Source organism: Melanerpes formicivorus, unplaced genomic scaffold (genome assembly GCF_026170545.1).
Source record: "Melanerpes formicivorus ecotype bairdi unplaced genomic scaffold, bMelFor1.0.p_v2 SCAF_15, whole genome shotgun sequence".
Lineage (NCBI taxonomy): Eukaryota > Metazoa > Chordata > Aves > Piciformes > Picidae > Melanerpes > Melanerpes formicivorus.
Window position 1 is genome coordinate 18,790,038 of NW_027142367.1, and position 23,672 is coordinate 18,813,709.

General features: G+C 39.3%; 1 protein-coding gene across 2 annotated transcripts in view; it reads left to right on the top strand.

Annotated features, from left to right (window-relative positions):
• Window positions 1-23,672, top strand: part of TENT4A (terminal nucleotidyltransferase 4A) — a 57,534-nt gene that overhangs the window by 17,816 nt on the left and 16,046 nt on the right. For both annotated transcript variants that reach the window (XM_068147735.1, XM_068147737.1), the window contains exons 4-10: window positions 76-196; window positions 1,620-1,727; window positions 2,435-2,563; window positions 3,538-3,751; window positions 10,212-10,338; window positions 16,082-16,182; window positions 16,435-16,607. In XM_068147735.1, the coding sequence (XP_068003836.1) occupies window positions 76-196; window positions 1,620-1,727; window positions 2,435-2,563; window positions 3,538-3,751; window positions 10,212-10,338; window positions 16,082-16,182; window positions 16,435-16,607 (973 nt within the window). The remainder of the gene's footprint in view (window positions 1-75; window positions 197-1,619; window positions 1,728-2,434; window positions 2,564-3,537; window positions 3,752-10,211; window positions 10,339-16,081; window positions 16,183-16,434; window positions 16,608-23,672) is intronic.

The following is a 23,672-nucleotide window of genomic DNA, read 5'->3' on the forward strand; positions in this document are numbered from 1 at the left end:
AATACCAGTTTTGCTTTTTTGGTTGGAGTATTATGCTTCAGACCTAATGGATCTTGTGCTGTGTTCTTTGTCTAGTGATATTGACCTCGTTGTTTTTGGGAAATGGGAACGGCCCCCTTTACAGCTGCTGGAGCAAGCACTGAGGAAACACAATGTGGCTGAGCCATATTCCATTAAAGTACTTGATAAAGCTACGGTGAGTAGTAGTCTTTTGAAGACTGAACTGAAAAATCTTTCAGACCACTTAAGGTGCTGGTGGGAAATACTGTTCTTACTATCATTTGCTTCATAATTTGTCTTACACACCATGTTTTGCTCTTTGCAAGGTTTTAGTCTGTGTGTGCTTAGGAATAGCACATAGTTTTTTACATGGGTAATGGTGTACTTTTGCTGGGAGGCCATACTTTATACTTACATTGTTAATAAAGATCAGTATTTGTGAAATATATAATCACTGTGTTTGGAGGGGACTTTGTGTAGTAATTTGGCCGGTAATTAAAGCTGTCTGGCTTAAAACCCTGATTTTTCAGGTTGCTTATTTCTGATGGCATAGTGAAGTGCTCCAAACTTTTGTTTTTCCCTTCCAAAACATGCAATGCAAGACCTTTATTTCATTTGTTAAACCAATCTGTTATTACTTGTTGCTTGTCTTGTAAGCCTAATGGATCAACTTGAATATGTTAAAAAGATGAGAATTTTGTTACTGGGCCAGTGGTGTTTTTAACAGGAGACTTAAAGTATTCCAAAGTTCTGTTAGTAGGCTGTTAGATTTTGTGGTTTCTGAAATAGGGTCACTCTTAGGTCCAGAAGATTTCTGTGACTTCTGTTGGAGTAGCAGGATGTAACAGTAGATCTGATTACCTTTGGATTACCTGAGAATGAATGGAACTTTCATAATCAGTAGCACCAGTTAGTGATGCCATAAGGTACTAGACGTACCAGTTTTTTCTGGCCTTTCTTATTGTATCCCCTGTCCTCTTGGTATGAAATGATGTTCATACTACTTTCTTGTTTCCCATTTCAGATTAAAAATTCAAGTTCAGTTAGAAATAACGTAGACTTGATCTAATAACTACTTAGTAGTTATATTATAATTTACTACTACTGGAAGAGCAAACAGGGCTACTTCTGCTCTGGTCTTTGCCATTCTGGGTTTCATTTGACTCTTCAGTGAACCAGTCCATCTTGATAAACCAATAGTCCTTTATTTTTTCTGCTAGGCAAGTCTTCTGACAGTTCAGCAAGTGCATGGTGCAGTGCTGGTCAGATGAATGCAGTACTTGCTGGTTGTGAATAGAATGTTTCCAGTTAACATCAGTGAGTCACTAAACTAAGTAAATTTTGTTGTCTTATGAAATATTGGTGTTGCAGTTATGAAGGTGGATATCTAATAGCTATGAGAGAGTACATAAGTTTGTGATCATACAGGCATGTTTTTAATGACCTCAATAAAAAGTCAACCAAGTTAGGTTTGTTATGTTTTCCCAAACACATTTTGCATCTTAATAGTTGCATTCCTTTGGACTGATAATATCCATGTGTCTTCAGTAAATAAGCTGGAGAATAGCACCAGTGTTGCATTTCTGGGGATTCATAAACTCTTGTTCTAATCTTTTCAGGTACCAATAATAAAACTTACTGACCAGGAAACAGAAGTGAAAGTTGACATCAGTTTTAATGTAGAAACTGGTGTGAAGGCAGCTCGATTTATCAAGGAGTACATGAAGGTATCAGCCATATAATATGTGCTATACTACTTAGCAAGGGTGTGCTACTTAGCTAACCTCTTTTGTTATTGCTTAAGACTTTTTAAAAACATCTATTGCTGTAGTTTATTTTCACCATATCTGGTTTATTATTATTACAGTTTATTTTCTACTAGTATCTATTGAGTGCTCCCTTCAAGTGTTAGGCATGTGGATAAACGTGTGCACTGAATGTGTTTTGCAAGCATATATAAATCTGCAGAGAGGTTCTGCTTCTGAAGCAAGTTGTTCAAGTCTTGCTTATCTTGAATTGATGAGATGCTTAGTTGTGAATACTATCTTGCTAAACAATGTCTAAAGCAAACATTTCTGTATTGACATACTTGATTTTAAGTTTGTTTTTATGCTCTGCAGTGCCAGTACTGTTTAGAAGGAAAGCATTGAGTATAAGTGACACTGGCATTTGGAGAAGGATATAAAAACATCTTGTTTGGGGGGAGAGTGGGATAAATTTGGTCTGTAAACTGATCAAAAAAGAGTTGAAGCCTATTCATCTACTCCTAGAATTAAAAGGAAAAAAAAGGTTTTAGTTCTTCCTCTGGAACCACTTCATAGCACATTAGTGAATAACATTTTTATATTAGATGATGAAACTTGTGCTGAGACTGTATTTCATTTTGTTTGGGAATGTTGACATTGTCATTGATAAGACTTATCTTGCTTTGCAGAAATATTCTTTGCTTCCTTACTTGATTTTAGTATTAAAGCAGTTCCTTCTTCAGAGGGACTTGAATGAAGTTTTTACTGGTGGAATTAGCTCTTACAGCCTAATTTTAATGGCAATTAGTTTCCTGCAGGTAAGTCTATTCCTTATTTGTCAACTTGAAAATTTTGCTTTCTGCACTTATGCCCTGTTACAGTGCTGTTTGTTCAGACTCCTCTAGCAATGGGCAGTTTTACCATCAGGGTTCTAGTTGTCTGATCATTAGCCATTGCTATGGACTGTCAGACCTCCAAGAACTTCTATTCACTATGCGAATTGAAACAGCAGCAGGAGCCTTGTGAAAAGCTTAGAGGCTGTGCACTGCTTTCTATACCAAGGCCTGTAGTGTGTGCTATGGTACCTTCCTGGGCAGCCTGTTCCATTACCTGAATAATCTCAGTGATGTTCTGTAAATCTGCCAGGATGCAGTTTAAGTATGTTGCTCCCTGCACTACTGATACTGAATGTTCAGAGTAGCTGATTTCAGTGTTTGCTAAAATTATGAAATCAGTCAGGTTGGTTTTATGTTGTTTAGTTTTTTGACATACCTAAAATATGACAGTTCTAAGTAACTGATGAAATAGCTAATGAGCTAGAATTTCTTCTGAATGGTGTGACAGTGAGCTTTGTACAAATATGACAAGGTACAGTGTTACTGTCTCTCTGCTGCTGTGATGATGCAGTAAATGTTTGACTTGGGGTAAAGAGATTCCCTCCCTTCTTCCCCCACCCCTGCTTCTGAAAACACTGACTGGTGGATTTGGTGTGAAAAATCAGGCCTTGCTAACTAAGCTATAATGTGGTACATTGTATTTATTTATTGACTTTGGGCTTATGGAGAACAATTTACTAAACCTCTAAAAGCTGGAAGGGAGGGGGATTTCTTTGGCTTTTGGATGCTGCTGAAGTGCTGCCCTCTCTTGGTTGTGTGGAAGCAATTTAAGTACTAATGACTCAAGATTTGTGTAATGGTACTCTACTCAGCTGTTTAAATGAGAGCTTTTGTTTGCACTGCTGTGGTCTGAAAAGCATTAATTTTTAATAATTCACAACTGTTCTGTGTCCCAGCTGCATCCAAGAATTGATGCCAGGAGAGCTGATGAAAACCTTGGAATGCTTCTGATAGAATTTTTTGAACTCTATGGAAGGAATTTTAACTACTTGAAAACTGGTATTAGAATAAAAAATGGAGGTGCCTATATTGCCAAAGAAGAAATCATGAAAGTCATGACTAATGGATACAGACCATCCATGCTATGTATTGAAGATCCTCTTCTGCCTGGTAAGATTGTACATTTCTTGCAATGTTCTGGAGCTCTGGCTCAACTCATGCACTCACAGCTTATATTGGAGTCCCTGAAGTCTGTTAAATGAGTTAAGAACTGCATTGGGAAGAGACCGTTGCTGGTGTTGAGATACAGAGATGGGCTAAGGGATGAAGTATATGAAGTCTCCCAGGATGCCTAGCCTGAGTAAATTGGATTGCACACAAGCAGTGTATATACATAATTCATTGGAAATTCAGAGCTGTCAAGTGTATAAGATTCCCTAACAGTGATGGAGGTCAAGGAAATCCTGGAAGGGGATTTGTTAGTTAGAACACCTCTCCATTCTTTATTATGAGAGAATGAGAATGAAAGGGGTGTCTCTTACTGCCTCAGTCTATAGTGCCGCACTTCAGATATGCTGTACCATCTGGGAAAGAAAGGCTCAGGTGAGGATGTGTCGTACAAGGTGGTGCAGTAGAGACTGCACAGAGACATGTATGTATATCCATGAGTTATATAGCAAGGGAGCAGCTGTAGTACAGTGTTGGTGTGAAGAGTGGTTTGCATAACTGGCTTCTGTGCTGCACAGAGACCTTTAGAGAATCCTAATTTTAGATGCATGTACTTTGAAAGTCACTAACTTCAAGTATTTTTTTTCTCGAAGCTATCATGTAGATGGAGTAATCTTCAGAGTAATCAAGGTTAATTTTAATTTTGTCTGAGCTCCTGAAAAATAATTCCAGCTTTACAGTCAATTTGGGTCCTATTTAGACTGTCACAAGTAGCTGAAATTCCCAACCAGCTTTTTAACACATTCAATTTTCTGTTAATTTGGATTTCAGCATTTACAATTACATTTCTAGAATGTAATTGCCACTCAAACTCCATGCTGTCACTTCTTGTGGGTAGACTGCTTATGTACAACACTCTTTAAAGCAAATTGCATGGATCAGGAGCTGAAGTCTGTAGCACTTTGTAAATGCTCAATATGCTGAATTTTCATCGTTCTTTAGAACAAGTTGCAAGCTAAGATACTTGTTTGTGTAACCACATCTGATACTTGGCAGCTCTGAGTTCCTGTCCATCATGACTACTGCACTTGGCTAGGCTTAGGTGTGATTTTGCAGAACTTCAGTTCCATTATTGATTTGCTTCAGTAGCTATGTGCTTACTTACCTGAAGACCCATTTGAGTAGCAGTATGAGCCACATTTCTTTAGAGGCAAAATCCTTCACTGTTCTCCAGTTCTGTTCTTTCCTATATGCTGAGGACTGAGAAGGAATTACAGATGTTTCAGTCGCTGCTAAGAGCACTTTGGAATTTTTTCTTCTGACTCTTCAGTGAAGAAAAAATATTGCAAGTGCAGTAGGGACTCTGAACTCTTTCTCCTAGCATAAATCTTGCAGAAGCAAAAAGCCGTATTGCAGAAGAAAGATCTGGTAATTTGCTCTTAAGAGTTAATCAAAAATAAGTTTTGGGTTAGGTTATGTGGGCTGAATAATGTAGTACTTAAAGGAGGGTAAGTGTTTTGGCAAGGGAGGTGAAAGCTGACATTAACTTGTAAGTTATCTGGCCACTGTGTCCCATAGGGATATTTTTGGGCATCTACCACAGAGCTTCAGAACTTGTCTGATGAAACTAGGAGGAAGATTGTACAGGATGTGTAGGATGGCTCTTTGAATCAGATCTCACAAATACTGCCTTCTTAGATCTGGACTTTATTACGTTCCTGGAGTATAGAGAAGTAGTTGTTAATGTAGAAAACAATGTCAAACAATGTACTTGTCAATGTAGAAAACATTGAGAGCTCTGTTAGTTTAGTTATTGTATGTGTCCCAGTACAAAAGTCTTTTTCAAGAGTTCAGGTCCATGCCTTGTTGACAAGTAGTCATTTCTGCTTGATTAGATTGTGGTCTGATCCACTCAGTGTCTGACTCCTGAGGGTCTGTGGCAGAACTGTGAAGGACATTGCATCAAGCATTTTGGTAAAGAGTGGACATAAATATTTCTTGACTTGTTAGCATAAACTCTAGCAAAGTTTTTCCCTCAAACTTGTTTTTATGCTGTATGTGCACATTTTAAATGGTTTTTTTATTACACCCTGTTTTATCCTGATCACAGCTTGCTTTGAAATGCTAGTTAAGCCTTGGAGAAGACTTGGAAAGATGATTTAGTAATCCAGAAATCAGACAAAAAAATACAGGGATTAAAAGAAAAGGACACTTGCTTTGTCAAGATTATCCAAGTAGTGTAGGAGTTTTTCCCTGTGAATGTGCACACTAGAGCAGCAATAGGATGTCAAAAGGTATAACTCATACGAATAGCTGTAGAGAGTGTAAACAGTCTTGTAGGGGACAGGATTAACTTAATGTTCAGTAGAATTAGTTCTTTGAAGTTGGAACTTTTCTTCAGTGTGAAATGATGATGTCTGGCTAACATAAATGTCATCAGGAGGATATGATAACTTTAGTTCTACCTGCTCAGTACCTTCTGCTAGTTCCTGGACTTGGGAACAGGCATCAACCATTTGTGTTACTGTTTTGGTTGTAATGGGTTTTGCTCAAGTTCGTTAAGGTGCTCTAGGGTTTCCTCTGAGGTTTTCAGAGGACTGGTAACTGGGTGCAAGGCAGTAATAGTTTCTGTGATTTGAGAACCAGGATTCCAGAACTTGCAAGGAGTCTACACTTCAAGTGGGAAATTTGTTAAAAGCTGGATTTGATGGGTGAAACTAATCTAGCTGGTGATACATTTATCCATTGGAAGCTTATGCTTGTTCTTCATACACAGGCTAAGATTCTTCATCTTGAATTAGTCTGTCCTGGGTTAACACATCCCACTCTCACAAGCCCCTCCACTCCTGCCACACAGACAGCAGGGAAAGCAGCACAAAATAAAACCTGGATTGAGATAAGGAGTTTACTAAGATAATACAGTGCAGAAGATGCATAGCAAAATGCAGAGGTAGTAGCAGACAACAGCAATAAAACTGTCCCCCAGCCCAGGTACTCCAGCAGCCTCCAAGCACACAGCAGCCAGCACAGTGGAAAAGATCAACACCCCAAACTCAAACTGGAAGCAGCAACCAGAACAGGAAGCCTCTCATGTTAGAATCTGAACTTCAATCGCTCTGATACTTTGCTCCAGCCAGCACATTCATTTTGAAGATGGCTTGATGGCAGCATGGTACTGTCAGCAGATACAACTCAGCCTATGACAGTGTCTTAGGAGAGGGTAATGAGATTAAGATGTTTGCCTTGGCAAAATCCAAAGAAACTGCCACTATTTCTGTTTTTCAAAACAGTTGTCCTTTGTTTGGTGTGCAAAAACTTGAAGCATTCATTTAGAACTGCAAAGCTAGATAAAAATCCAGGAAATAATTAGCTTTGAAATTGGCAACAGCTATTGGGATTATTTGTTCTATCCTTAGTGACTGCCCAAAGTTATTCATTGCAGGTTTTCAGTATCTTCTATTTGTCATTAGAATGTACAAATGCATGTGTATATAAAATATGTGTGTGTATAAAAATACACAAATAGCTTGAAGCTAGTATAATACAGAATGTTGCAAAGAGGGTACTTTCTACATAATAACAACTGGATCTATTTCAGGCCTAGTGTATGATCTTAACTTTACCTTTCAGGACACGCTCTTAAACCTGCTGCATGTAATGGAAGGCTACCTGAGAGTGTTAATAACTGGTAGTGACTGTTGGGAATCTTAAGCATGCTTCTTTAGGCTTGAAGGGTTTCTAGGAGCGAGGACTGAAAGAAATCACACACCATTGTTACCTACTAACATATATCTGAGGATTGAATTTTGGTTATGTGCTTTAAGTGATCAGTCTGTAGATTGTGACAGAAGGAGGCTTGGGTGTGTAAGACACGATCTACTGACACAAATGATCTCTCAGAAGAAAATATGTTCAGGACAGTGAATGCAAATATATGATCTTCTGTTTTCTTTAATATGTTGCTTTCTAAATTGGGTAGGGGCATCTCTATACAGGCTTGACTGATACAGTTCACACGAGCTTACGTGGTAGCTTTGACATCCATACCTACTTTACAGCTGCAGTGTACATCAGAAGTTTTGCAGATGGTGTAATTGAGATGTGTTTATCCTGATGTTTTTATGAACTAGTTACAGGTGCAGAGTAAGGCAGTCTAGGAGCCTAGGCATGCTACAGCATGAGCTGTCCTGCTTCTGCTCAAATCTTGTTCAGTCAAGACTCATACACATTCAGTGGTTTAAGCTAAACTGCCAGACTTTGCTGCAAGTGGCTCAGGGAAGACTTGTGCTTTTCTTTGCTGGCACAACAGTAGAGGTGGCAACAACATTTTTGGTTTAACTTCATGCAGGATGCATGTAAAATGTAGCCTAGCACAGGATTAGATTAAACTATTGCAATGTGCTTGAGTAGTTCCTGTTCTATGAGTTTATAGAGTGACATAGGTTGAGAAAGACCATTAACACCATTGAGTCAAACTGCATATGCATTTGAATTTAGTGGTAGGTTCAGTAGAGTGTGTGTGGTGACTTGAATATGTTCCATTTCTGTATTGGTTCTCAATTTGTCTTGTATGTATGTTTAGTACATTATTATGCGGAGGGTGGCATTGTTGCAGGATGTAACAATGTGTCCTGCCTCTGGAACAACCTGTACTAAAACATGAATTAATCTAATAGAATCAAAATTTTTGTGTCCTTACTTTTTGATCACTGAAACACCTTGGAAGTGGCCTTTGGAGGAGGTCCTCTACTGCTTTGTAGTACAGCTCCCAACTTAAGTACTCTCTTTCTTCTTAAATACCCTGTTCTAGGCCCACTTTATGTCCAGTGTAATGGTACTGTTCTGAATGCTTGGTGCTCTCTGTTATGTATGAGCTAGTAATAGAATAGAACAGAACAAACCAGGTTGGAAGAGACCTTCAGGATCATTGCGTCCAACCTATCATTCAGCACCACCTAATCAACTAACCCACGGCACCAAGCACCCTGTCAAGTCTCCTTCTGAACACCTCCAGTGATGGCGATTCCACCACCTCCCCAGGCAGTCCATTCCAATGGGCAATCACTCTCTCTGTGTAAAACTTCCTCCTAACCTCTAGCCTGAACCTCCCCTGGTGCAGCCTGAGACTGTGTCCTCTTGTTCTGGTGCTGGCTGCCTGGGAGAAGAGACCAACCTCTGCCTGTCTACAATCCCCTTCAGGTAGTTGTAGAGAGTGATAAGGTCACCCCTGAATCTCCTCTTCTCCAGGCTAAGCAGCCCCAGCTCCCTCAGCCTCTCCTCATAGGGCTTTAGTCACTGCTTCTACTTCAGGACAGAGTCCAGCTGTAAATGTGCCACTTAAGCTTCTGTAATTTTGAGCATGATAGCTGCTATGTACTGCGGCGGTGCAGAACGAGCTGCTTGGGTGCTTCAGTAAACAGAGTTTTTCTTGATCTGATGTTTGACTATATAAATGACTGAAGAAATTCTGTTCCCAAAATGCTGTTATGTTCCATATTTTCATGGATTATGCGTTAAGGTGGTGTTATGGTTGCAGAATCTCAAAGGATAAAAATGTGTTGTCTGTAGTTTAGACATGCAGCTTGAAGGAAGTTTTTATTCGTATTTCTTAAATTGAGTGATGACAGGAAACCTTTGGTATCTGGTACCAAATGTATCTACAAAACAAGAACTAAAAAACCCCAAACTGACACCCCTCCCCCCAAAAGAAAGAAAGACAAACAAACCCCAAACAGAGGTTTCTTTTTGGTACTATTAGCAAGATCTTTTTTGGTGTCAATTGGGAGACAAATGGCTTGTACATAAACACAGTTTAGCATGTTCTTCACTTCTGCAGTTCCTCACACGTGACATTGGACTTGAAAAGAGTTCTGCTTAAAGAAGGGCAGTCAAATGCCACTAAGTTGATCAAAAAAAATAATGCTATACAAACTTCCAGAATCCTCTATCAGTTGCTGACCAACTGGTTTATCCTGTGGAGATTAATAATCTGTATGAGCTGATTTAGTACACTCTAGTTTTAATAAGGTTAAGTAGGGGTTGATGTAAGTATACCTGGCCCTATGGAGATAATGTGGTTGCACAAGTGGAATTTTAAGCTGAATTTGGCTTGCAGAAACTACTGGTAAGTGAGATGTGATGCTTCAAGCTTAGTAGGCTATTTATTGAAAAAAACAGCTGCAAGAGCTTTAAGATCTCCATTTCATTTCTTTCACACACTGGTGTGCATATATACGATAAAAAGTGGTAAGTTGAATGCATAACGTTAAGAGTCATTCCTAAGGTTGGTTTCTTTTATTGATATAGGCACATATAGTTGTTCTGATATTAGTAGGATAGGCTAACCAATGTAAAGAGTTAACCTGTATTGCTAAGGCTTCTGAGCTTTTAAGAATGAATGATTGATTTTTTTCTGGTTACTGCTACTAAAAAAAATGATCTGATGACTGTCACATTATTTCAGGAAACGACGTTGGCAGAAGTTCTTACGGTGCCATGCAAGTGAAACAAGTTTTTGATTATGCCTACATTGTTCTTAGCCATGCAGTATCACCACTTGCAAGATCATACCCAAATAGAGATTCTGAGAGGTAATTAGTCCACTTTTTGAATATCCATTTGTCTGTGTAATCAGTTAGGAATATTTGGGTCTAAATTGGTAAAAGGAATATTGCTTATTAACTGCAATCTACCCAGAAATTTAGGCTTCCCAGTGGTATGAGAGTGTAATGCCACTATGTGCAGCGTTGAAATGAAGACAACATGAGAAAAAAACCCACTATGAGTCCAGCATGAGGTTCTCTTAGTGTTGAAGGGAGCCAAAAGACAATCGTTCATTCCTCAAACATTCTGCTTTAAGTGTTTCAAAAGAAGGTTTGCTGGTTTAATATTTGGTACAATGTATGTCTATACTATGGCAGAAAGAAATGTATAGGATAAAACAGATTGTTTAGACACAACTAGATAACGCAGCTAGAAATGTTCCCTGTTCTTTAATACATGCTCTGTAAGCTGTTTAAAAGGTTTCAAGTTTCATATGTAAATAAGCTATTAAAGGAATGGGTTCACTTTGGCCATAATGTTGTAACTGCCATAAAAGGTAGCATACATCTGAATTTGTTGGTTTGATGCAGTTCTTAATGCCTTTCATAGAAACACTGCACAGCTAGTACTCTCTCAGCTCTAACCATTGCAAGTTTTCTGCTTTTTGAAAGTGGAAAGAGAAAGGAAATCAAGGCATTTCAGTCATGTTCTGTTTTCATTCATGTGTCTGCTCTAGCATATGTTATTCTCACCTTCAGTAGAAATTTGGTCTAGATCAAAGGATGTCTCAAACCGTTTAGACACAATTCCAAACTCCAGTGTGGTGGGTTGAAATCCCCCCCCAACTAATTTGGAGACACTACCCCTGAAATAAATTGCCAGGCCAGCTCAGTTTGGGATGGAAGCAAATGAAGCTATATTTACAAGCAAACCAATATGAAATGTAGTGAATATGTACAAAATATACAATATATGTACCATATATATATTTACCATTTATAAACAACACAAACTCCTCAGACACCCCTGGGCAGCTCCAGGAGACCCATTCACCTCCTCCCCCACTCACTCCTTCCTGTTAACTCACACAATAGTCACAACAGAAATACCCTGGCAAGGCCACAGGAGAGAGAGGAGTTGCAAGCAGAAACAACAGAAGAAGAAAAGAGAGAAAACAACTGTTTATACATCTTCTCTATAGTCTCATTAACAATCTAATGAATTATATAGAACTTAGCATTATTTTTCCTTTTGTATCCAATGGTCATTTATTTTACTTTCAATCTTTGCAGTCGGGATCTAGGCTAAAGTTCCCCCTTCAAACTGTAACATTTAGTCAAGCTGTTAATTTCCAGCTTTAATGTCACTGTAAGGTGAAATAATTCTCCTGTAAGAAGTTCACCAAAAAGTGGATGCAGTCTCAGTTGTGTGTGTAAAACTGATAGTATTTTAATAGTACCTGTAAAACTCTAGGCTTTCTATGGTATTAAATTCATAAAGGTTGAGGCTGCACTTGTACCTGTCATGGAGATACAGGAAGAGTGGTATGGAGTATTACACACTGGCACTTGAGAAAGCTGTTTTAAGATAGATGAAAAGTTTATTGATTAAATGCGTACTGTCACACAATTCTTAATCCTGAGCGAAACTTCATTTTTACATAAACAGAGAGAGAACAACTTAAGACATCCTGAAATGTTGCTTGTCTTGGGTCCTGGCCTTCGTTCTCTGCAGTTCTCCAAAGGATATACTCATTCTCTTATGAGGAACCTACAAACATCAAAAAGTGTGTTTGTAAATGCATTTGATGGGAGCCTCAGATGTCATCAATGTTTGCACTTCACATGTTCACTTCTTACTCTGTTTGGGAACATGTTTGAATTTTATCATCATTTCAAACCTGGGGAGAAGTCCCAGCAGTAGTGTTCAGGAGTCCTATGACTTACCTTTCTGCTTGTTCTGGCCTGTTTGTGCCAGTGATGTCTAGTCTCAGAATTCATCATGCCAGTGGCTTGTCATCCTGTCAGTAGGAGTGGTGTTGCGAGAGGAATAGCATTGAACTATGTATTTCCCCCAGCTCCAGCCTTGTCAATGCCAAAGGACCAATAGATGGATGATGAACTGTTTGCTAACAAGTTTGTTGCAGAACCTCAACAACAGTTCATGTTCAGTCTCTTTTGTTTTTTTTGTTAAACCTGATGTGCTTGGGCAATCCAGGTGTATTTGAGCCTTTGAAATGTAACATCTGGAGCATCATAGGAGTTGCAAGTTCTCTCCTCTGAGTGGAAACGCTAGCTGAATCCTGAAGGTAGTTCTTGCAGCTACAGACATTGCCCTAAGACTATTTTGTCCCTCATCTGTTTTGCTCACTCTTTCACAAATGGCTCAGGAAACGTTGGTAGACAGTTCAGTGGATTTTGTTAGGGCAGACATGCCCATCATCTTTGACAGAGCTTTTTGTAGTAGAAAAATAAGGAGCCCGATCCATTTGAAATCTTGCATACAAGGTCAAATTTGGTGTTGGGACTTCAGCTTGGGTTATCTCCTATCAGCTTCCCTTTTAATTTGTTCTCAGTGTGTGTGTTCTTTTGTGTTGGATCAGATCTATCAATCTTGCAGTCAGTGAATCAGATGAACTCTCTAGTCTGAAAACAAATACAGCAGCACATCTGTTGTGTCAAGTTCGGCTTGTGACTGTGTGATGGGCAGATCAGCAAGAGAAAGGAGCAGGAGTTCATGTTTTGGGGAAGATGGAGAGTGTTATTGTACCATTTGACAGCCATAAATTATGTTAATCTGAATGTGACAAAGATGCATCCTTAGGTTAATATGCACATCTGTGGGTCAGGATGTTGTCTGACATTGTTGACCTATCACAAGTCAGATACAAATGTGTGCTTAGACTGCATCTCTAAACAGCAGCATAGCCACGTTTGAGGTCATGTGGTCATATGAAATGAAGATTGGTCATGCTGCTATGTGCCTTTCCAGTTATGACTAAGACTTTGAAGCCTTTTTTAGGCTCCTAGAGTTGCAGGTTGGTAACCTTTCTGGAGCCATATGTGGTCTGTGCAGGTGGGTGAGGAAAAGGGACTGTCATGCCGACAGGCCAGAGTTAACAATCTGAGAAGTCTTGGCAGGATTTTGCTACTGCATGTCTGGAGTTGTCATTTACAGGTGACAATCCTCGAAAAATACCAAAGTTATTTAGTCTCTAATGTGTAGTTCAAATAATGCTACTGCTAATAGGTCTGTATGTCATGTTTGGGTTGCCCCTGGTTTGCCAAGACAGTCCTGGGAGCTGTCAAAGGGTGTGTTAAATTCTGCTGACAAAGCAGAAATGTGCTGTCTGAAACAGGCCTTTGCTTTAGGTCTTGAATGGTGGGTGCCTGTCTCTAAAAAATATCAGCATGTCTTGTTTTGAGCTGAAACAGCTCTGGACTGAGGACAGAATGAATTCACACCAAAGGAGTAAGTAAACATACTTGCACAGAACAGGAGGTTAAATAGAAATACTATTTACAAAAGTAAATCAAATACAAAAGGTACAAAGGCAAAAGGATGTATACACAATCAAAATCAGCTTGGGCCTGGCTCTCCAGATGGGCCCACCAGGTCTCAACCAGAGAAACCTCCCCTGCTCCAGCACTAGGCCTCAATGATGAATCAGAAAAATATTCCCCTGGCCATTTAAACCTTCTCCCCACTAAGCCTCACTGCTGCCCCATGCTAGCTGGGCACACTAGGCCCAGCTGTGCAGGAAGAAAATAGCTTGCCAAGAAGGCTGCACTCCCCAACAAACCAAAGAGAGAGCACCTGCTGCATGCCCAGAGCAGAGAGGGGAAAGAGGCAGAATTGGCTATGAGGTCTGCTTATATGGGGATGCAGGATTATGGGATGGAATAACAACTTCTTTCCACCCTCTTGTACTCTCTTTGGAGGAATTTGTCTCTATGGTAGCATATAGATGGCTTAGCAAATTTTTTCAATGTTTTTACAAAAAGTGAGAGCTTTGACCTCTTATTCTCTCTCTAGCTCCTTTCACAAAGAGATTCTCAGGTTCTGTATGTGCATCCCTGCTGTAATCATTGGTGTAGCATTAGCTTCACCCTTTACACAAATTTGATAGGCATTTTTGTTCTAGGAGATAAAAATACCAGCTTGTATCATTCATTTTCCATCATATCTGTGAAGGCATGACTATTTGCTTCTGGGAATGTGCTCCCATGAAGCTTCAGGCTTGACTAACTCTTCCAGAAGAGCTTGCATTATTCACTCCATAGTCATTTTCAGGTTCCAAGACCACAGCTTGTAATAGCTATTCAATGTATAGGTTATCCCAGAGTAAATGCTCAGATCTTTTTGAAGGCATTATCAGATGAGACTGCTTAGCTGCAAGGTTTCCTTCTCTGTCACAGTGCTGAAGAGACTTGTCATGTGTGCTTGAGTCTAATACTGACATTGGTCCCTTGGACTGCAACTCCTGGGCCACAGCTGATTCTCTGCAGTATTGGTCATCCCAGTCTTTGTTTTCTCCTCTAGCTTAATTTCTGTTTTGAGACATCAAGTATTTAAAATGCCTTTGTCATGGGTGTGTACATGGGCAAAAACACTATACTATTTTATTTCTTTTCTTAATGCACTCTACTTGACTATCAAACTGTGGTTCCCAAGAATTGCCTATTATAACCCAGATCTTTAGGTGTTGAGTGGTGAGAATCCTGCTGATAAATCTGCATGTGAAATTCAAGACTTTATTTCTGAACATGCATCATGTTATCTGCATATGTAGAGCAGTGGACAACATTGACTGTGCTGCCCTTCTGCAGCTATTGGACTTGTCACTTAGATACTGTTTCATTCAATATTTACTTACAATGCTGGAGTGCCTTTTTCAGTACTAACAGACTGACATGTTAAAGATTTTCAAGGCTAAAACATTACTCTCTAGGATGGTGACTTTCCACAGCCCATTTTTGTACAATACTCCATGCTTCATGTATCTTGAGCATGGAGTTCACAGTTAGTGTTTAGGCCACTAGACCATGATGAAAGGAAAGCTTAGCTCTCAAATGCAGATGCAACTTCCTGCTCAAGAAGTACAATTCACATAGTTGAATGCTGTGGTATATTGGTATACCAATATACCAATTATATATTGGTATAAGGTATATTGGAAAAATATTACTTGTACAGGTTGAGAACTAATCACTGTTCAGAAGGACCAGGTAGGCTTTTTCTCTGAACCACTTAATGTTACGAATTTTCTTCAGTTCTAAGCTTGTTCTGGTTTTGGAGTCAGTCTGTTTTTCGTTTCTGCTACCTCATGTCCATAATAATTCATTTATAATTGTGGAGACCTTACACCTTCTAAGTTGTCTTGTAAATCTGTAAGGATGAACTAATGAAGGTCTATCTTCAGCATGAGGGCTGGGTGTATCTCATAACTGTTGCAGTAAAAGTATTTTCTATGTGGAGAAATGCAGGAACCTGTCAGTTGTCTTCATCAAGTATGCTGGTATCTGCATGTACATTCTTGGTAGAAATACAGAGTAAAAATTCTGGCTGTGTCAGCTTGCATGTTAGTATGGTGGAACCTAAGTAACATACTACCTTAAAAACTTAAAAACTTCGGTGGATTAAATTGTACACTAAAATGAAAACTCAAACATATTATTTACTTAGGGGTGTCTTACATTGTTTTTAGCATAATCTGATTGCTTGTTGAAATGCTTGCAAATATGTGACCAACAATCTTTGTTTAATATTTAATCTAAAAAATTTTTTTAGCACATTAGGTAGAATCATCAAAGTGACCCAAGAAGTGATTGACTACAGGGCCTGGATTAAAAAGAAGTGGGGGAGCAAAATTAATGTATCACCTGAACTTGGTAGGTATAGCAGGAATCTTTGGAACCAACTTAAACTTTTTTTTCTTGAATTTGATGTAACTCAAAATACTTATGCCTTGAAATTAGTCACCTCAGTTACGTAGGAAAAAATCAAAGGCATTTGAACTTTCTAACCGAAGGCTAGTTTTCTGTTTTTCAATTAGCTTGTTAAACTGGAGCCGCTCTTCAATTTCAAGGCCCTTATGTTTGTGTTCTGTGCTCTTAAATGATGCTTGTGTTTTCTGTTAACAGACAATAGATTGAAAATAAGAGACCAGCTAGCTCCGTGCAATGGAGAGCAGCAACAGAACAGAGACTCTGAACCATCTTACAACCAACGCTTGACTTTGTCATTGGCTAGTACACAACAGTTATCCTCTGGTTCTTCTGCCTCTTCTGTATCATCGCTCTCCGGCAGCGACATTGTAAGCTTTTTGGTTTTTATAGTCGGTTAAGCTGATAAGAATCAGAGTTTATCATGCTCAAAGTCTCAACTGATAGAACAGCAGCTAATGTGATACTATCCCTAAGCTGGTACAGCAAACTAATTGCTTTCCCTGCTCAGAAAAATGACTAAAATAAATCCTTTCTCATGAGTGGGTCTTGAGTCCATCTTAAATTCTTGTTACTCTGTGGTAGTAGTTAGTATCATAGTATCATTCAGGGTTGGAAGGGACCACAAGGATCATCTAGTTCCAACCCTCCTGCCATGGGCAGGGACACCCCACACTAGATCAGGCTGGCCAGAGCCTCATCCAGCCTGCTCTTAAACACCTCCAGGGACGGGGCCTCGACCACCTCCCTGGATAACCCATTCCAGGGCTTCACCACTCTCATGGTGGAGAACCTCCTCCTCACATCTAGCCTGAATCTCCCCACCTCCAGCTTCATTCCATTCCCCCTAGTCCTATCACTACCTGATGTAATAAAATGAGAAACCCAAGTTAACATCAGCCATTTAAGAACAACAGAGGTAGTAGAACTTCAGAAATCTTCCCATCAAACAAAATCTCCCATTGTCAAATTCTAGTCCTTTTTTCCCATACCCCAGATTGAATGTGAGCATGATGTTGTGCAGTAAAGGTGAATACTCCTTACTTTTTCAGCCTAGAAGTCAGTTCATGTTTTAATGATAATAAGACCATCATGTGAAGTTTTACTGTCAGCTTCCTTGTTTAAAGGTGCAATCTGAAAGTAGTTGCAGGGCTTTATTATAACTTCCTGAAAGAGGAAGATGTAGTCTTTTGAGGTATGTTCCTAGACTCCTCAGATTCTATGAAATGCTTTTGTTTTGGTATGGAGTTAAATCAACGTGGAACTGGGCAGTGTAGGCTCTCAAACACAAAATTGTATTTCATGATCATAGTATCAGTCAGGGTTGGAAGGGACCACAAGGATCATCTAGTTCCAACCCCCCTGCCATGGGCAGGGACACCCCACACTAGATCAGGCTGCCCAGAGCCTCATCCAGCCTGGTCTTAAACACCCCCAGGGACGGGGCCTCGACCACCTCCCTGGACAACCCATTCCAGGGCTTCACCACTCTCAAGGTATTGGTTGCATCACGATGTAGTATTTTGCTGTAGTAGGTTTTGCACTCCCAATGTAATGGATAGTGTTTATGATCTCCCCTTAGTCCCTTTTTACCTGTTGCTGAAGATGAAACTTTGTTGCCTGATGCCAAAGAAACTAATATAAATTGTAAAGGAAGCTCCCAACAAGTAAGACATGCCAATCAGTTTGAGCATCCATAAAGTAAATGGAAATGCTACCCTTTTTAACATGCCCTTGTGCTTGTGACACCCTGGTTTAGGCCCTGATTGTTTATTGTTATCATGTCATGAGTAGACTGCCAGCATGTATCTTAATTTGGAATGGAATGGCAGGTTTCTGATAAATAGCTGATAAGTTCATCCTACTCACACTTGGGTGTGTGAGGATGACCAAGCTCTGGTTGAGCAGTCCTGGTTGGGTTGAAGAGGCTTTCTGTGGCATGATCTGGCATAATATGATGATTCCCAGTCTCCAGCAGAGGAACACAGTAGCGTGTGTGATAACTGGTATTTGTGTCAAAATTTCTGGTGTACTGCCATGAATGCAGGTATGATGCAGTGAACTTTGGTACTAGTTTCAGAATGAGAGAATGAAGGTGCTGCATTTCATCACTGTGGAGTTAATGTGTAGTGGTTAACTGATCCTTGTTTAAGGGTTGTTCTCAGGAATGATTCTATATCCGTTTAAATCTTCTGAACTTCTCTGATACTAAAGACTGAAAGCAAGGCAGAGATTATAAAGACAATGCAGGAGGTAGAGATCCTCGATTGACAGTTTGATGTCTTCTCAATAATTAAGATTGTATTTTGATAGGAAAAAACCCTCACCCCTGTAACATGACCATTATCTTTAAGCACAAGATCTGCATCAGGACACTTTCTGGAAATGTATTTTGCATGACTACAGAATTTTGTGTATCAACTATGAGAATTTAGCTGTCAAATTAGAGGGACTTGATAGTGTACTTGCTTTTCAATTCACTGCTACAGTTTCATTGCTAATAGTGATTAGGTGTGCCTTGACCTTTCTGATGTCTGTCCACTGGTATAATAGCAGTCAACTTGCATATATTGAGGAAGAGGAAATGACCATGGCAATTTGTGACTTGGTCATATTACCCCTCTTATTCCAGCTGTCCACTCTGACAGAGGTAGCTATATTCTGAAGTTGTCACAACCCTGTACGCTGGCCATGAGTCTGGAAGCCTTGCATAGATGTCACTATGTCCTTGAAGCAATATTGGCAGTGTTGCTTATTCAAGCATTATCAAAGCAGTGCAATATTGCTCATAGGGACTCTTGCATTTTTGGTGAAACAGTGTGGTTCAGTTGTTGTAATACAGCATGCTATATGGTTTCTGAAGATGTGCTCCCTTGAAGTTCTGGCAGCATTACAGTTTTTTGCCTTGTTCCATATTACGGGTCAGTAGCTGAAAAGACAAGGTTCCTGCTGTCTTGAACATAGAGGGACTTTGTAGACAGCAGTGGATACATGTGTGTTCCAGCAGCTGGAGAACAGTTGTCAGAATAGAAAAAAGAATCAAGTTTTTCTAGAGACTAGATTGGCATAAACCAGAGAACATTTAGGAGTCAAACTCTCACCTTTTGTATGCACTCACAAAAATGAAAGCGTAGGGATACAAGAACTTAGTACCCTAAGTTCTTTCTGTTCCTGCTACTGTTTTCCTTCCTTTGGGGACCATAGTGATGGTAGTATTTTGAAGATGAGAACTTGTGTACCACTGAGGAGCAAGAGAAGTGACTTCAAGGGCAGTCTTTTCCCCCCCCCCCATGTATTTTAGGTGTGTGTTTTTTCTCAGCACACCACCTCAAATTCAGGATTATTGCTTTCGTCTCTGCACTTCCATGACTAGCCTGCAGGGGAGCACACTTCTGGAACACTGACTGTGCTGCCCAAAACTAAGAACTGGGTCTAATGAGACTGAATCATAATCAGTACAAAAGATATCCTTTTACTGATTTTGCAAAACTGCAGAGTTCTTCACAAAATGCCACCGTCAGTCTTGTGACATTCCAGTCATGTGCTCTTTCATAAGTGTCCTAGCAAACTGCAAAAGCTTAGTCATGAAAGAAGACTTTGTAAGGGCCAGGGTAGAAGAGAAATTTGTATATCATTACTGTTAGTGAGATAGCTTTTCAGTTTGAGTTTCTTACTGTACATACCAGTGCAGAATTCTCGCTCTTACTGGCACTTAGTGTAGTTCCTTGCAAAATCCTGATGGGTAAAGTTACCACCCTGTTACTGTAGCTGTGAAGAATATAAATATTAGTGATCAGCAAACTGAGAAACACATGGAAATAAGTGTATGGACACAAGAGCTGTGGTTGTCATTTGACTCTTCTGGATTCTGTTAATTCTCAAACTGACCTGTGTAGTAATGTGTTTTCTCAATGAAGTGTTCTGCTGCGCAGGTATTTAAAATACCATATGCTGCCCTGACAATAAGGCAGCACTTACTTACTCAGGCAGACAGGTAAGTTGCAAAGTACTATGAATTTCCATGTGATCCAACAACTGTTCAAGTTACTAATGGAAGATGCTTTAAAAACATCTTTGCTGTCAGGGACACTGCTAAGTGAGTTTTGGCTTTATGGGAGCAAGAGTCAAACTGTTCCATAATAGAAAATATGCTTCTGGCATGAGAAAATCTCACTTTAACCTTTATACTGACTTATGTTATTATGAGAGTCTGAAACCAGGTTAAATTATCTGTGCTTGCCCCCAGCTCTTTGCTTGTTCTGGCCAGTTGCAGATGTCAATCTGAGAACCTAAATGGTGACCAAATTTCTCTTGAGAAATGGTTTTTGGTTTGTTTTCCTGGGTGCTTTTTTGTTCTGGCCCTGCACTCTAACTGGTAACGTGAGTTTTTTTTGTTGCTTAAGATTGGAAATCTAATTTTTTTATTATCTTAGGAACTCATAGAGTAGTGCTGAAGAAATCTCCTGCCAAGTGAAAAATATTCCTAGGTGTCTTTGCAGTCTCATTTTGGTCTCGTGTAGTTTCTTGTACTGAGTATACTCTACAGTCTTGTTGCTGTAATGTCAAAGGGTAGCATTTTGTGACAGTGGTACCTGCATATCAGTAACAGATGCAATGGCTCATAGGAAAGCTTTAAAGCTCTTTTCTGGCACATAATGGATATGTACTCTTAGATCTAGTCCACTATAGAATTTTGTTAGAATTTTTGGATCTGGAAAATATCATACATCATATCTCAGTCTTTTTGGTGATAATGTTCTTTGGGCTTCTGCAGCAAAACTTTAAATAGTTCTGACTTCTCAAAGAGCATGCACTCATGTCAAGGTGGTTGAAGTTTGAACAAGATACTGTTGTAGTCTAGTTTGGGGGAGAAGACAATCTCTGTCTCTAACTTTTTAGCATTTTCATAGACTGTTTTCACAACATAATCCCACATTTGGTTTTTTAAAAATCCATTTCTCTGCCATGTGCTGTTTTGTACCCCCTCATGTTCTCCTTCAGTTCTTCTGTCTCAATTGCTTGAGCAGTCTTTTATCTGTATCCACCTGAAGCAAGAGTAAATTTCTGCAGAGTCACAGGAGGCACAATTTTGAGCACAATAATGTAAAGTAATTTCATTAAATGACTATAATCTGCAAGGGGTACAGAGGGCATGTATAAATCAGCAACTAAAATGACACTTTTCTGCTATGGTGTCAGTAAAGCAAGGAGAGAAGCACACAGTTTTGCTCAGATACTGTTGTGATGCCAAAGGCTAGTCATATTCTTGCTATATCTTAAGATTCCTCCCCCTAAAACCCACACAGAAGTACCTAAGCCATTTCAGGGTGGAAGAATAACTAAATTCAGTATTGACATTGTAATATGGTATATGTTCAGCTTGCGTAGTCCTCATTAGGACTTAACTTGGTGAACACTAACTTGAAATATTAGTGTACTCTTAATGATATAAACCAGGTAAGAGCCTCTTAAATCTAAGTTTTAGAGATAACAAAGGGAATTGGCACACTTCTGGAAAATATTTAAGATGACTTATCTGAAATACAGTGAGTATTGATGTAACATGGAATAAGCCTGCAGTCAGGCTTGGCAGGATATAATGAAGTGAGGCTCAAAGGATATTGTGATTATGTCTACTCTTGGTAGATAACTAAGCAGGTTACCCTTTAGTTGTGTCTCTGTAAAAGGAACACTAACATTTTAGGAGGATGCATATTTTTCAGCTTTCTTGTGTATCCTGTGTTGCTTCTTTTACTTTTCCCTTTCTCTAAGCACAATGACCAAGATATTTTCCTTTTGTAATGCAGTTGACCTGAAGGCAGAAAAATCCTCCACTTGCATCTTACTTGAGGCTGTTTTGTGTTGTTTATAGGCAGCTAAATGGAAACGGTGCAAATTCATTGATACAAATTTTCTACCATGTCATGTCCCATAGAACTACAAATTATGGTTGCTTGAATTCTAATTTATTTACAACATAGTTTGAAGTTATGGCTCCACCTACCAAAAAGTGAAATGGCACAAGCTGATGTGAAGAGACGAGATGGAGGGCTGTAATCCATAAAACCATCTTTTGTCAAGCAGAGTTAAGTATGCTGGGGTAAAACCTGTTAAGCAAGAGCATGCATCGAAGTTCTGCTCCTGTGTGTGGGCCCAAACTATGAGAAGTGTGAAGCTTCTGGTGTTGCATCGTGTTCCAAGGAGTGTTGTTTTAATGTTTTACTAAGCTTGGTAGTTACATGCTCTTGCTAGGGATGTTCTTGTTCACTAGCTGCTCCTGCTTGTCTTCACCTAATCCCTGTGATGAGTTGATGCAGAAGGTGAAGCTAGTAAAATGAGGATTATGATTTCTATGTTTCACTTCTAAATTAGCTCGTAACATCAAATGTAAATGGATAAGGCTAGAATGGGGAAAGCAGCCTAAGAGGAGTAAGACTGGCAGAAGTTTTCTGTAAAGTCATTGCAGTTGTAAGAAAGAGCCCATGAACAAAAGTTTGAAGCATTAACTACAAACACCAGTTTTCTCACTGGTTTCAGTTCATTGCTTTTAAAGATGGAGCACAGTTTTTACTGAAATGGTTGTCCTTCTCTCGCATCTTCTATCTTCTGAATATTGTAGGAGAGAGAGAAAGTTTAATAATAGGAAATTTGAGAATGGAAACAAGAACCTTTATGCCAGAGCCTCTATAGTTTATTCTTGACAGATGGGGAGTTGAAGGTGAAAGCCCAAATCTGTCATATTAGCAAGAAACTTGTTGAAGTTTTGATTTCTGAGTACTGACTTCTAGGATAATTAAGCTTTTACCACTGCGCCAAAACATAGAGTGAGATCTCCTTAGGCTACTCCAGCTTGGAAATAGCTCAAAAGTAAACTGAAACCTCAGCTGGTGACATCATGAAACAAAGCAGAAGGCACCGCTTTTTCCTGCATTTAGGATGATGGAAAGGAAGCTTATGAGTGTAATCAAATGCCCACAAAATCTGTGGAAAATGAACTATTTTCTTAGTGAATAAATCTACCCGTACAGTTTACCTTGTATCTGAAAACTTGAGTTACTAATGCAAGTGAAATAAGTTCTTACCTAGTTAGTAAGGAGCTCCTGGTGAGTAAATATCTTGCTGATGAGATCCTGATATATTTTACAATGGGATATGAATTTTGTTGGTTTCTGTCAGGAAGAGACTTCTGGATTGTAAGATTGTCTCAGCTCTTCATCCTCCATATGGTCACAGTGTTTCAGTGTTCATCCAGGCTGAAGGCTAGGGGATTTCATTTCACAAGCAATATTTGCAGTTAGATGAGGGTTTGTCAGTACCTCTCTTTTCAGTAACTTCTCTTCTTTCCCACATTAAAGTCTATGAATAGTAGGAATCTTCCTTCAAGATACTAAGTTTTTACTCAGGAAGTTGAAACTAGTTTAAGGAGGATATTTTAA